This window comes from Carettochelys insculpta, chromosome 5 (assembly GCF_033958435.1).
Source record: "Carettochelys insculpta isolate YL-2023 chromosome 5, ASM3395843v1, whole genome shotgun sequence".
NCBI lineage: Eukaryota > Metazoa > Chordata > Testudines > Carettochelyidae > Carettochelys > Carettochelys insculpta.
The window spans coordinates 105,656,982-105,671,181 of NC_134141.1; the positions used below are offsets into that span (position 1 = coordinate 105,656,982).

Genomic DNA, 14,200 nt, shown 5'->3' on the forward strand with positions numbered 1-14,200 from the left:
CGTGGGTGCTCCACTCTGGGTGTTGGTGTGTCCTCGTGCCAGCACTCTGAGACTCCTCTATAGCAGTGGTTTCCCACACTGTGCATGCGCAGTCATGCCTCCTCATGCTATCTGACACACGTGCAGCGTGGGGTCCTCTCTTCCTTCTCTACCTGACAATTAGAGCAGGACGCGCCAAAGCAAGGGAAGTTGGGAGCAAAGTGAAGCACACATGGGGAAACGTCTCAAAGAACTATCATTACTGCACAAGGTGAGTAACTTCCTCTTCTTCTTTGAGTAGTGTCCCCATGGGTGCTCCACTCTGGGTGACTATAAAGCAGTAGTCGCAGAACGGAGGTGGGTTTGGAGCTCAGTAACAACCACAGTAGACAACACTGCTTGGAAGAAGAAGAACGAGCATAAGGTCTAGCAAATGTATTACTGTTGAACCTCCTGTTCAAGCAGGTGCTCATGAGAAGGGTCCCTGAAGTCAGACAGGGTAAGGGAGCAGGTAGTGGGTGTGGAGGTAAAAGGTATAGAGTACACCTGGGCTCCCAATTCCAGGACCCACTTGTCTGTGATGATGGCCTGCCATTGATGGAAAAAGGGTTGGAGGAGATGATGAAAGGGTTGTTGAGTAGATACATTGGCCTGAACTACACGATCTTGTAGACTCTCGACCACACCTTCAAAATTGCACGGCTGTGCTGGCAATAGTGTGCCCCTCACAGATAATACTGACAACATCCTGGAGTTCGTGCTCAGGCACCACTGGAACCAGGTCTTGCAGCTTTGAATAGTTTTGATAATCACTGTCAGCCAGCATAGCTGTGTAATTAGCCGCATGCAGAAGAAGCGTACCCAATGACTCGACCTTGCATCCCATTATGTCCCATTTTTACTGACTATATCCTGGGGCATAAAGCAGAACAATGTGGTCTTGTTTTGAACTGCATCCACCACCAGGGAGTTGGTGGGCGGGGGGAGGCAGGTGTGTGAAAAGGAATTCTGCATCTTTGGATGAGACAAAATACTTTTTGGCCACCCTTTTATTAGTGGGAGAGGTAGAGGCTGGTGTCTGCCATATAACATTGGCAGGATCCATAATGGACTCATCCATGGGGAGCGCCACCCTTGACGAGAAGGAGGCTGCAGTATATGTAATAGCTGGTACTGTTCAATAGGGACCACCTGTAGGTCTTTTTCCTGGGCCTGGGCCAGCCTTTAAAAAAGGTATTGGAAAGCCCAGGCATCGTGTGATCAAATCGCCACATCATCAGATGAAGATGAAGATGGATGAAGTGGAGAATCCATTCCCCATTCCAAGGGGAAGTTGTTGGTACTGGGATACTGCAACAGTTAATTCTGCACTGAGGTGGAAGAGTGTGGCAATGTGGGGTGATCCCTTGACACCTTAGATGGTCCCATCTGACTATAAGAGTAGAGCGACCATGCTTTCCATGACAACCACTCGGGTGCTTGGTGAGGATGTGAGTATTGGTGAGCAAAGCAGGGAGGAGGAGGAGGAGGATAGGCCATAGTAGGCGGGATATCTTGCCAAGCAGAGTGTGTTAGACTTGAGTGTTGAGAAGAAAAGATGCTGGGGTATTTGAAACTGCATTGGTCCAGAGTGCACAGGCATGTGGGCAATGCCCTAGATGAGCCCCAATACTGAGAAAGTTGTGGTGAGGCATACAATGCCATGGGAGAATGGTACTGAGGGTCCGGTGCTGCATGGCATGACAGTGATGATGGTTTGCTTGGTGCAGTAACGTCCCTTTTGGAAGGTTGTGTGGAACACTCCAGTGCTGGCGGTGCCAATGGCACCTTGGTATGGTGTTGCTTCAATGCCACAGAGAACTCCACATGGGAGTGGGATGGAGATGCAGCTTGAGATGTTCATGGTACCGCTGAGTGTGTGTCTTTCAGGCAGTGCGCTGATTTTGACCAGTGCTGTTTGCACTCAGAACCCGCTGCTGAGGGCGGGGTCACAGTGGCTGGTGACTGCTTGTGCCCTGACATCAGTGCAGTCAGAGTCAGAGGAGCCAACAGTGCTGAGGGTGTCAAATGCTTATGGCTCAGCTCAGAGAGCACCCTTTTAGGTGGTGCTGTAGCTGATGGTGCCAGTGAAGCCGATGCCAATTTTCCCACTGGCATGGTAGTCTTTACACTGACATCAATGGGCTTTGGCTCAGGCCTTATTACAATTCCCTCTTTGTGAAAATGAGTGGTATAATGTGAGGAAACATACGGTTGCTTGCCTTTTGTAACTGTTCTTCAAGATGTGTTGCTTATATCCATTCCATTCTATATGTGTGCACACTTATGTGCGCAATCATTAGAAATGTTTGCCATAGCAGAATCTGTAGGGACAGCTGTAGCTCCACCTATGCTCTCTCAGTTCCTTGTTGCCGGCAACACTGACAGAGGGGTAGGAAGGCAGGTAATGGAATGGACATGAGCAACACATCTTGAAGGAGAACAGTTACAACAACATAGGTTACCATTTCTTCTTCTTCTTCTTTTTTGTCAAGTGCTTGCTCATGTTAGTTCCATTTCAGATGAATCACAATTAGTATTCTCAGAGGTGGGCTCAGAATTCACAAGTCTACTGAAGCCAACATTGTTTCAGGCCTCATGGGTAAGTATGTAATGGCACATGAACATATGGACAGATGACCAGGCGGCTTTTCTACATATGTCCTGGATAAGCAATTGGGCTAAGAAAGTTGCTGAAGAGACGTGCACTCTGGTTGAACTGGTGGTTAAAATCACTGTCGGGGGAACATTTGCATGATCATATCAGCATTGAATTGAAACAGTGATCCACGAAGAGATTCTGTAAGTGATACTGGCCAACCTTTCATCCTGTCAGATACTGCAATAAATGATCATGTCAACTTGAGGAAAGCTTGACCTCTCAATGTAGAAGGCTAGCACCAGTTTGCTGTTTAGAAAATGCAACCTATGCTCTTCTTGTGCCTTATGTGGCTTGGAAAAAAGGCACATACAGAAATTACATGTGTGAAACTGTGAGACCATCTTAATCAGGAAAGCCAGTCATCATCATCATCATCATTAACCATGGGCTCAGTGCCCGTTGGTGTCTGATGCCGCTCTCATTACTTCCTGTCCAGTGTGGACTGACAGAGTTTCTGTAGCCTCACTCGGCAACAATCTTCTATATCATCTACCCATTCTCTGTGGGGTCTCTCTCTCCTGTTTGAACAATCCATTATGCCGAATACCAGGGTCTTGATTTTTCATTCTTCATTCATTCTGCAGATATGCCCATATAGCTGTAACTTGCATTGTATAACCTTCCACAGTAGGTTCTCTTTCTGCTGTATCTTCCTATATAATTCCTTGTTGGTGACCTTCTGCATCCATTCTATTCTCAGGATCTTTCTATAACAATTCCTCTTGAATGCCAATATTATTCACTTTGAATCTTTAGTTATTACCCATGTCTCACATCCATACAATACCTTTACTCGTTCTAAACCAACTTACCAACTCTCCGCATGTTCTCACTGCTGCCTCTATATTGCCACTGATATCCTTCAACAACCGTTAACAGTCTACTCTCTCCATTCTGTAGAACTCTGACACCGCACAAGTCACTTTCTGATCTATGCTGTCAAATGCTTTCTGAAAATCAATGAAGCAAGTGTATATGTTCTTGTTCTTTTTTCATGCTTTCTCTGCTATCAATCTTAGTGTCAACCCTGCTTGCTCATCCACTGAATGTTCTTCTATCTGTGATCTTAGTCTTTCTGTCAGTATCATCATCAGCACCTTGCCTAGATGACTTGTTAGGGTAATTGTTCTGTAGATCTTGCACTCCAATGCACTTCCTTTCTTGATAATTGTCAATAGCATGGATCTTGTCCATTCCTTAGGTGCCTTCCCTTCTTGCCATGCTATATTATATAGTCAGTGTATTTCCTGAATCATACTTTCTCCACCATATTTAGTTATCTCTCCTGTGATCTTATTGTTTCCAGGGTTCTTATTGTTCTTTATCAGAGAGGTAGCCGAGTTACTCTGTATCTTCAAAAACAGCAAGAAGTCCTGTGGCAACTTATAGACTAATATATTTTGGATCACAAGCTTATGTGGGCAAAGACCCACTTCGTCAGATGCATGAGTGGGGGGCATTTCAGAGGAGGATTTAAAGAGGGATTCTCAGTCAAGGGGAGAGCCAGAGTTGACAAGGTTTATTCAGTCGGGGTGGATGTGGCCCATTATCAGCAGTTCATGTGGGGTTGTGAACATCAAGAGAGGAGAAATCAAGTCATTTCAGTCAGGGGAGGTGTGGCCCATTATCACTAGCTAATGTGGACGCTTGAATATCAAGAGTGGAGAAACTGCTTTTGTAATGAGCCAGTCACTCACAGTTTCTGTTCAATCCTTGGTTGATGGAGTCAAATTTGCAAATGAATTGCAGCTCTGAAATTTCTCTTTGCAGTTTATTTTTGAATTCTGTTCTTGTTGTAGGACGAAGCGTTACAAAGCGTTCAGGGAGATTGAAGTGTTCTCCTACAGATTTTTTTATATTACTATTCCTAATGTCTGATCATCAGTGATCGACAGCCCATCCTGGACAATGACCCTTTACTCTCACAGACCTTGGGAGGCAGGTCTGTTCTCACCTACAGACAGCTTGCCAACCTTAAACAAATTCTCACCAGCAACTACAGACCACAACACAGTAACTCTAAACCTGAAACCAATCCCTGCACAAACCTCACTGCCAACTGTGCTCACATATCCACACCAGCGATATCATCACAGCACCTAAAATCAACCACACCATCAGGGGCTCTTTCCCCTGCACATCTACTAATATAATATATGCCAGCAATGCCCCCACTGAAATTTACATTGGCCAAACTGGACAGTCTCTGTGTAAAAGAATAAATGGATATAAATCAGACATCAGGAATGGTAACATACAAAAACCTGTAGAACACTTCAATTTCCCTGGACACTCAGTACCAGATTTAAAAGTAGCAGTCCTACAACAACAACAAAAATTCAGAAATAAACTGCAGAGAAATTTCAGAGCTGCAATTCATTTGCAAATTTGACTTCATCGACCAAGGATTGAACAGAGAAAGGGAGTGGTTGGCCCCTTACAAAAGCAGTTTCTCCGCTCTTCTTGTTCTTTAGTTGTTTCACTGCTCTTTCCACTTCCTCCTTCGAAATATCAGTCTCACTCTCAATGCTCAGTGGAGATATCTCTTTCAGTTCTTTGATCAGTCTCTCTGAGACACTCAGGTCCAACGGTGCTTCGTATAGATCAGGGCAATATCTCGTCCTTTGCTGCACAATCTCCTCCTTGTTCATGAGCACTTCTTCATTCTCATATTTGATTGCCATCTGCTTCAGCTGCCACTTCATATTAATATTTCTAATCATTTTATACATCTTCCTGGTCTTACATTTGCTGTAATACCTCTCTATATCTTCACACTGCTCCTCTAACCATTTTGCTTTATCTTTTCTGGCTGCTTTCTTTACCTCATTGCATTTCATCCTATATTGCTGTTCTGCCCTCTCAGAAACATCCCTTCTGATCTTCAACACTCTGTTCTCTTGGACCAACGTCAGTGTCTCCTGTGTAATCCACTTCTTATTGATCTTCTCTTCTTCTGGAACAGTCTGCTCAATTGCCTTTTCTATCGCCGTGGCTATTCCTTTGACTCTCTTATCTAGGTCTTCTCTGTGGTTGCATTCCAAATCTTCTCTTCACTTGCTGCTCTGTATGCTTTTCATATTTCTTCCTCACCTAGCATCACCACATCTCTTCTCTTTTTAAACTTCTTACACTTTCTCTTGAGTTTTATCTTGATATTTGAAATCACTCGACTGTGGTCCTAGTCTATATCAGCTCCTTGGAAAGTTCAGTGCTGCTGTGCTGATGTTACCTATCTTCTCCTTATCAAAATCATATCTATAATGTTCTTGGACTTCCTGTCATTTGATCGCCATGTCCACTTCCTACAGTCCTCTTGTTGGAATCTTGTGCTGCAGATCACCATCTCATGCTCCGTAGCAAACTAGTAGTTTCTCACCTCACTTGTTCCTTTCTTGGTGCCCAATCCTTCCCATGATTCTCTCCCAACCTTTGTTATCTGTTCCAACCCTCGCATTCCAATCTCCTCCAATGATCAACATGTCTCTCTTCGGTATCTCCTCCAGAGTCTTTGTGAAGTCTTTATAGAATAGCTCAATCACTTCCTCTGTACTGTCTGATGTGGGTGCATACACCTAAATGACAGATATTGAACGGTTTTGCTTCAAATCTCACTACTATCATTCTTGCACTTACCAGTTTGTTGCCTAAAAATGCACCTCTAGCTCTTCTGCTAAGAAGGAATCCAACTCCTGCCTCATGGTTTGTTTCATTCCCTGACCAAATGACTTTGCAACTGCACATCTCTCCTGATGCAGTCCAACACATCGCCGCCAGTCCAAGTATATCGCATTGGTATCTCTCCGTCTTCTTCCAAAGCAGCATTAATTTTCCAGTCACGCACAGTGTTCAGACATTCCATGTTCCAATTGATAGTATATGTGGTAGTTGTAATTTTCTTTTCGTAATCAACTTATCAACTCAACCCTGATGGCTCGATTGGAGCTTATCTTTGTAAAAGACTGGATAGGGCAGTTCCAGGGCAGACACCTAAATCTCAGAGAGCTAACGAGCAGATGTTATTGCAACTAAGAATGCAAGCATGAGAATATAAGATTCAGGCCTCACGGACGATTGGGGTCCTTGATACGAAGGTAGAAGCACTTGAAGAACCTGGCAGTCATGCCTACTATCAACTTATTTTTTAAAAAATCAGGATTGTTTGGACCACTTTTTACCCTTTCTTTCTAGTTCACCCAGCAAACTTTCAACAGAATTTTGCAGTTTCAACTATTAAAAAAAATCTAAATTGGAAATGATGATAAAAAAATATAAAAAAACATAATTGGAGATACACATCTCCTAGACCTGAAAGGGACCTTGGGAGGTCATCTAGTCCAGTCCCCTGCCCTCTTGGCAGGACCAAGCACCATCCCTGACATCTATTTGCCCCAATCCCTAAATGGCCTCAAGGAGTGAGCTCACAACCCTGGGTTTAGCAGGCCAATGCTCAAACCACTGAGCTATCCCCTCCTCTCTCACATTGTAGCTCACTGAACTAGTTACATACCTTCATGTTCAAGGGCAGTGAAATATTCCTGCTTCATTTTAAGCTTTAATTCTTGTTTCTTTAATTCCTCTGGTGTTATAGGAATGGGAGTGGCTTCAACCACAGGTGCTGGAGAAGGAAAACCTGCAAAGAAAGTATTTTCATCATAAAGAAAATCTTATAATTGTTGGACTACAATTATGTAAACAGCACGACATGGTACAATTTTTTTATGGAAAATTGGTCTTTTCAAATGAATCGGTTACCATTTTTACGAGATTACACATTTGGTGGATAAATGTAAATTGCTAACATAATATCCTTACACTTCTCTTGGGCATTAATACTGCATGACACCCCAATTAAAAACCCACTGTAATTAATCAGTGCAGCACCTATTAATTGGATTAAATCTGTGTAACTAATAGAGCTCAAAATATAATTGCTGAAGAGAAATTATTATCTAACAGAATTGTTTCTATTAGCATTCTGGATGGTCATAATGATCCCTTGCGGCCTCAAAAACTATTAAACCATGACAATTTGCAGGTACGTGCAGTGTCTTTTGAATGCTATGTTTCAGCCTTAGGGCCAAATTCAGAGATGAAGTAAATGGTAATTAAAGTTCTATGTTTATAAGTCAGATTAGTTACCACCAAAGAGTTGGAAGTACAGTACTGAAATAGGAAAAGGGGGAACTATTAAAAGTAGGATTCTGTTACTTTATTTTATATTTTTCTACATCATCCTATTATTTAGATTTATTTTATATGACGGGGCTAGAGCCTGCTATGAAAACAACTTTTTAATATTATAAAGCTATTTTGTAATTTATTTTTTAATATTGTGTTGGCAGTTTATTTAAGGTTAATGCATTTTGATAGCAAAGTGCAGTTAGTTGTTAAGCCCAGATAATGATAACCTTTCTACCCCAATAACTGATTTGCAGCGGCTGTGGTGGTGCGACAGAATGATACCAGACCCATACAACAGGTTGAATGTAACTCTAATGATCAAACCTCAAGGTGACAAAAACTATGCACAGTAAGTTATATCTGTTTCAGTAATATGCTGCTGCATTGCCTACAAGATAAACAATATGAATTATGCATTGCTAGGATGTGTATGTCAGAAATAGAAGCTGATCAGCACTTCCACTCTCAGGAGACATATAACAGCACTTTCTCTGGCATAAAATGAAAAATGTATCCATTAATAACTTTTCTTACATTGTGAGGAAAGATGGTTAATGTGCTTGACTTACATTTTGGAGATCTGACCTCTGACATGGACTACTTTTGTAATCTTGAACAAGTCATTTAGCATATGTCTGTGCAGCAGCTCCTGTCCCTGCAAAAACATCCCTGTGGTAGCAAGTCTCAGAGCCTGGATCAAAAGACTTGGTCTCATGCTATGTGGCTGAAAATAGCAGTGTAGATATTCTGGCTGGTGTTGAAATTTGGCATCTGAAACTTGGCCAAAGAGGGTGGAAAGGTGGTTGTCTTGGAACTCCAGCTCCAGTTCAATCCACTATGTCTTGTGATGAAGCTTCTAATACCAAACAGTGAATCCTGTGCTTCTCCCTGTCTGAGGAAAATGGCAAATCCCAAGCTACTTGCTCACCTCAGTAGCTCACTACAGCTGTGTCTACACGTGCATGCTACTTCGAAGTAGCGGCACTAACTTCGAAATAGCGCCCGTCGCGGCTACACGCGTCGGGCGCTATTTGGAAGTTAACTTCGACGTTAGGCGGCGAGACGTCGAAGTCGCTAACCTCATGAGGGGATCGGAATAGCGCCCTACTTCGACGTTCAACATCGAAGTAGGGACCGTGTAGACGATCCGCGTCCCGCAACGTCGAAATTGCTGGGTCCTCCATGGCGGCCATCAGCTGGGGGGTTGAGAGATGCTCTCTCTCCAGCCCCTGCGGGGCTCTATGGTCACCGTGGGCAGCAGCCCTTAGCCCAGGGCTTCTGGCTGCTTCTGCGGCAGCTGGGGATCCATGCTGCAGGCACAGGGTCTGCAACCAGTTGTCAGCTCTGTGTATCTTGTGTTGTTTAGTGCAACTGTGTCTGGGAGGGGCCCTTTAAGGGAGCGGCTTGCTGTTGAGTCCGCCCTGTGACCCTGTCTGCAGCTGTGCCTGGCACCCTTATTTCGATGTGTGCTACTTTGGCGTGTAGACGTACCCTCGCAGCGCCTATTTCGATGTGGTGCCGCGCAACGTCGAAGTTGAACATCGACGTTGCCAGCCCTGGAGGACGTGTAGACGTTATTCATCGAAATAGCCTATTTCGATGTTGCTACATCGAAATAAGCTATTTCGATGTTGGCTTCACGTGTAGACGTAGCCTACAGCTGTCATTTTAACCCCTCTACTTCAGGGGCAGAAGGTGCATAGTCCGATTTAGCCACTCCCACAACTGGCTTAGCATGGGGAAAAGAGAGAGGAAAATTTTTCTAGCGGTCTCTCTCAATATGGAAGCAATAGAGTAGGTTTCTTAACTCATTCTCTTGGGGTTTACCCCCTGGTCCCTGACAGCATCTCTACAGTTCCTGTTCTTCTGCAGTGTGTCCTCCTTCTACCACTCTGGGCACACTACCAAACTGACTAAGGGGGAAGCTTTTAACTAAATTCCAGCCAGTCCTAGACTAGCTCTAGGTGTCTCAGTCAAACCTAACTGTCTCAACTGATTCAAGCATATTCTAGATTGTTTCTAGGTGTCTTAGTTAACCCTAACGGCTCTAGCAGATTCCTGATTGACTACATGTGTCTTAATTAAACAGGTTTGGTTACAAGGGAAACAGGGACTTATTTAACATAGGGCTAACATTCCTGTCACTGTTGTTTTCTGTAGTCATGTGGCTGACTCTGTGCCAGTCCACATTGCTATTTTCAGCCCCGCAGCATGATTCAATCAACTAGCAATCTGAGACTCACTGACGTAGATGTTTTTAGGCTCTATTGACATACTCTAAGTGCCTGGCTCAAGGTCACAAGTAGTCTGTGGCAGAGAATGATTTTTTATTGTTGTATACACGCACACATAATCTCCCTGTGCTTCGTTTTCCTATTTTTAAACTACGTTCTTTTCCCCACCATTTGTCTATCTTCTCTACTTGGACAGTCAGCTCTCTGGGGCAGAGAATGTCTCTTTTTATGTGCACGCACAGTATCTACTATTACAATGGGGCCCTGACATTGGTTGGAAGTCTAGGGGCTAAGAGAATCTATTTAAATAATAAATTGTTTACACCTTGTCAGAATGATAATAGAGCAGAGACAGACCTGAATGATCCATCCTATTATAAAAACTGACACATTATTGTAAGGAATAATAGCCTTGGCCTACTTTTATCCCATTTCTTAGTAACAAAATAAGAAATATGTATACGCTTTCAGCTACATAAGCAGACTAATGTTAGACATCCTGCCCCCCTCCAGCCCTTTCCAAATGCTGACATAATTTGATAAAATGGCTGCAATATGCACATTTTTCCAAAGGAATACATAAAGAAAGATTAGCAAGTAGAGTAAACTCTGTCTTAACTGGCATTCTATCATCCGGAATGCTCAAATAATCAACCTTTTAACCATAATTACATTTTAGTTACGTTTTCTGTAAGTACAGTATCGTGAAAGTAAATACAAATAAAGACAGCAATTACAGTATAAGTTTACAGTGTATAACACTACTGTTGTTGGTAAATAAGGTACTCTGAATACATTTTTGATTGTTTCTTAATATCTAATCTTGTTTTTCTTTAGTGTTATTCATTGCTCTTTATACCTCTCTATTATCCAGAAAATACGAATATCCAGCCACCTCCCTGCAGGGCTGCTGGATATGAAAGAGTTTACTGTATTACTTTCTGGGTTCTACTTTGAACAATTATCCCTGATTATTATTTATTTAACCCAAGAATCACTCAAGAGTCTGGATTTCTTTATAACTACCGTGTCAGCACACTAATTTTTCATGTTTTGAATTATCAAAAGAAGGAGAAAATAATTAAACTTTTATAGTTAGCCTTTTTAAGCAATGCTCATTTAAGTTGCATAGTTTTATGCTCCTTTTTTAAAAGAAAAGCCCATGCTTCAGTTACCTTTCTTTTTAGCAGGTACTTTTGGAGGTGGTTTCTTTGACTCTTTGGAATCCTTTCCACCACCTTTGCCACCTGCTGCCTGAGAAGGTTTTTGACGTTCTTGTTCCTTCTTTTCTAGCTGCTGGCGTTCTTTTTCTTCCTCTGCTTCTTTTGATTGTATTTCAGCAGTTACCTTAATATTCATATTAATATTTTAACTTAGACTTTTATGTAACTATAATATACAATTAATATTTTGAACAAGACATTCTTTCTTGTCCACTAGTGGTTGCTGCTGGATGTACAAAATAAATTTGATATTTGATTCTTGATTTAAATATGATCAGTATTTGATTATTAAATAAGGAAACGCATATTAAAGCAAAAAAAAAAAACCCACCAAAACCAAAATTAAAACAAAACAAAACTAAAATAACAAGAAGGGAAAAGATGGCAGCTTTAAATATTTCACTGAACAATTTATTTAAATATTAAAGGGAAGCATCGAACTTGACTCACTAGTTACCAAAACAGAGCTAGCCCTCAATGAAAGCTCAGATGCTGAAGAACTGAGTTAAATTATTTTAAGGCATTCACTGTAAAGGACAGAATGTCTGATTATATTGCAGAAGTACAGAAAGCTAAGAAGTCTAGCCAATGATCCAGAATCTACCTTTTGAAACTATCTGTAAAACAACTAACATACTTTTGGAATTATTAAATAAATAAGGAGAAGTCTAGCAAATTCTAATCTCTGTTTATTTTTCGAAGGTTTTAACAAAAATTGTACTAATGGGCAAGTACTGACCCTTCCCCTTCACATTGCAGGGTAATTTCTAATTGTAGGATGGTTTCATTCCACCAAATTTTGGCTGGGAAGATTCGGCCCTAATTATTTAGCCAATCTGTGAGCTTTACTTAACAAAGTACTTCTTACCAGATTTGATATTGCTGTTACTGCTGCTTGCCACGTATCAGTAATAAGTTTCTCATCTACCTCAAAGTTAAATATTACACTTTCAGAGGAATTCTCCTCCTTATTGCTCTTTAGTTGAATTGCTTTGTTTTTTTGCTTGCTGACACTTATTTCAGGAGATGGGGCTCTACGAGGAACCATGGGAATCCTGGAAAACAAAACAAAAAATAACCCACTATCCTTTGGTAATATATATATTTACACGGTACAGTTAAACTATATTAAGAGAAACAGAATCCCATTTTCATTGTCTATGATAGAAATGGAAAAGGGAGAACCCCTACAACAAATCACAAGTGGTAAATTTTGTGGATGACATAAAATCATGTTGCTTAATCCAGACTAGAACAGTTTATGTTGAACTCAAGACTTTAAACAAAACCAGGGGACTAGGAAACAAGAAATGCACAGTGGAAGGACTGATGTTAACTATGCATATGTATACTGATGGGGTCTTGATGGACTTTAACTATTTAGATACTCTATGGCTGTGTCTAGACTAGCCACCATCTTGGAAGGGGGCATAGTAATTAGGGTGTTGGGAGACTACTGCCTGTCACTGTTATATATAATGAATGGTTTGCTCTCACCTTGAATGTAGTGTTCAATTCGGAACACCCAACAAGGCTGCTCTAACTTAGATTTGGTTGACCACAACCTCAAAATTTTACAGCATGTTCTCTAATTCTGTAACTGATCCAGGACTGAATGTTTAAGTATGATTAATGGAAAATTAGTTGGGGGAACTGTAATAATTTGGAAGAAAGAAGGTAGGGCTTTTTTTTCTGGTGGAACACACCAGAGCGGAGTTCTGGAACATTTTTACCATTAGAATACCAGAAAAAATTTCACTGCCAGTTCTGCAGCAACACAGGGACTGGGCAGGAATGTGCACCAACCCACAGCAGATTGGGATGCGGCAGGAGTCCCTGCTGGTCCCGCAGCAGTGTGGGGACCAGACAGGAGCTCCTGGCAACCAGGGCAGCGTGGGGACCAGGTCAGGAGCTCCTCATTGGTCCCACAGTGGTGCAGGGGGACCAGGGCATTAAAATTGAACACCCTAACCCCTATGAGGAATCATCAGACATGAGTTCTGGCAGCTTTTTTTTCTAGCAAACAAGCACTGAAAGAAGGTACCTTTTATCTGGTGTGTTTCATCACTGCACAGATGAGGCAGTGAAAAGTGTACAATAAATTAAACATACTATAATATTCAACATCTCTCACATAGCGGTGATCACCATCAACTATTTAAATGTTTAAATACCTGCACAAACAAACATATGATATATTATATTAGGTTTTTTATAATTCAGTTTTTACCTTCTTGACTTGCTTTGATCCACAGATTGCTCTACATTAACAATATCTAATAATGGGATTCTAGTAAACTCTCGACATGCCTCTGTTGGCATTTTGCCTTCCATTCCCCTGTAGTAGTCATGTAGAAATCTCTTTGTATCTTGGAAACGGTCCACTTCAACCTTCAGAAGGACAGATTTACATTCAAAACAGGACAGAACAAAGCATTTTCTGCTTTTTATATGCTAAAGCAGGCGTGTCCAACCTGCAGCCCGCAGGCCTCATGTGGCCCTGGACAGCTAGTAATGCGGCCCCACAAGATCGTAAACTTTTAACATTATTATGTGATTTATATACATTAACTATATTATATATTTTATATGCGGCCCAAGACAATTCCTCTTCACTCAATGCGGCCCAGGCAAGCCAAAAGGTTGGACACCCATGTGCTAAAGCATAATATCAAAATCAACGCCTACATGACAATACTCAATAGAGGCTAGAAAATAGAACAGTTCAATTATAGTGTTTAAGAATTTTATAATGAAATAAATAAATATTACAACGTATTGGAAAAGTATACTTTCACAATTTATGTTTAAAAGTTTAATACAGACATTTCTAAGGTTTAATAACAGTATCAGCTATAAAATAGGAAAATGAATTTAAT

General features: G+C 41.5%; 1 protein-coding gene across 1 annotated transcript in view; it reads right to left on the reverse strand.

Annotated features, from left to right (window-relative positions):
• LOC142013814 (sperm flagellar protein 2-like) overlaps nucleotides 1-14,200 on the reverse strand; it is a 113,703-nt gene that overhangs the window by 85,620 nt on the left and 13,883 nt on the right. Inside the window, exons 5-8 of the mRNA XM_074995671.1 lie at nucleotides 13,552-13,712; nucleotides 12,190-12,376; nucleotides 11,274-11,445; nucleotides 7,191-7,313 (exon numbers count right to left, since the gene is read on the reverse strand). Of these exons, the coding sequence (XP_074851772.1) occupies nucleotides 7,191-7,313; nucleotides 11,274-11,445; nucleotides 12,190-12,376; nucleotides 13,552-13,712 (643 nt within the window). The remainder of the gene's footprint in view (nucleotides 1-7,190; nucleotides 7,314-11,273; nucleotides 11,446-12,189; nucleotides 12,377-13,551; nucleotides 13,713-14,200) is intronic.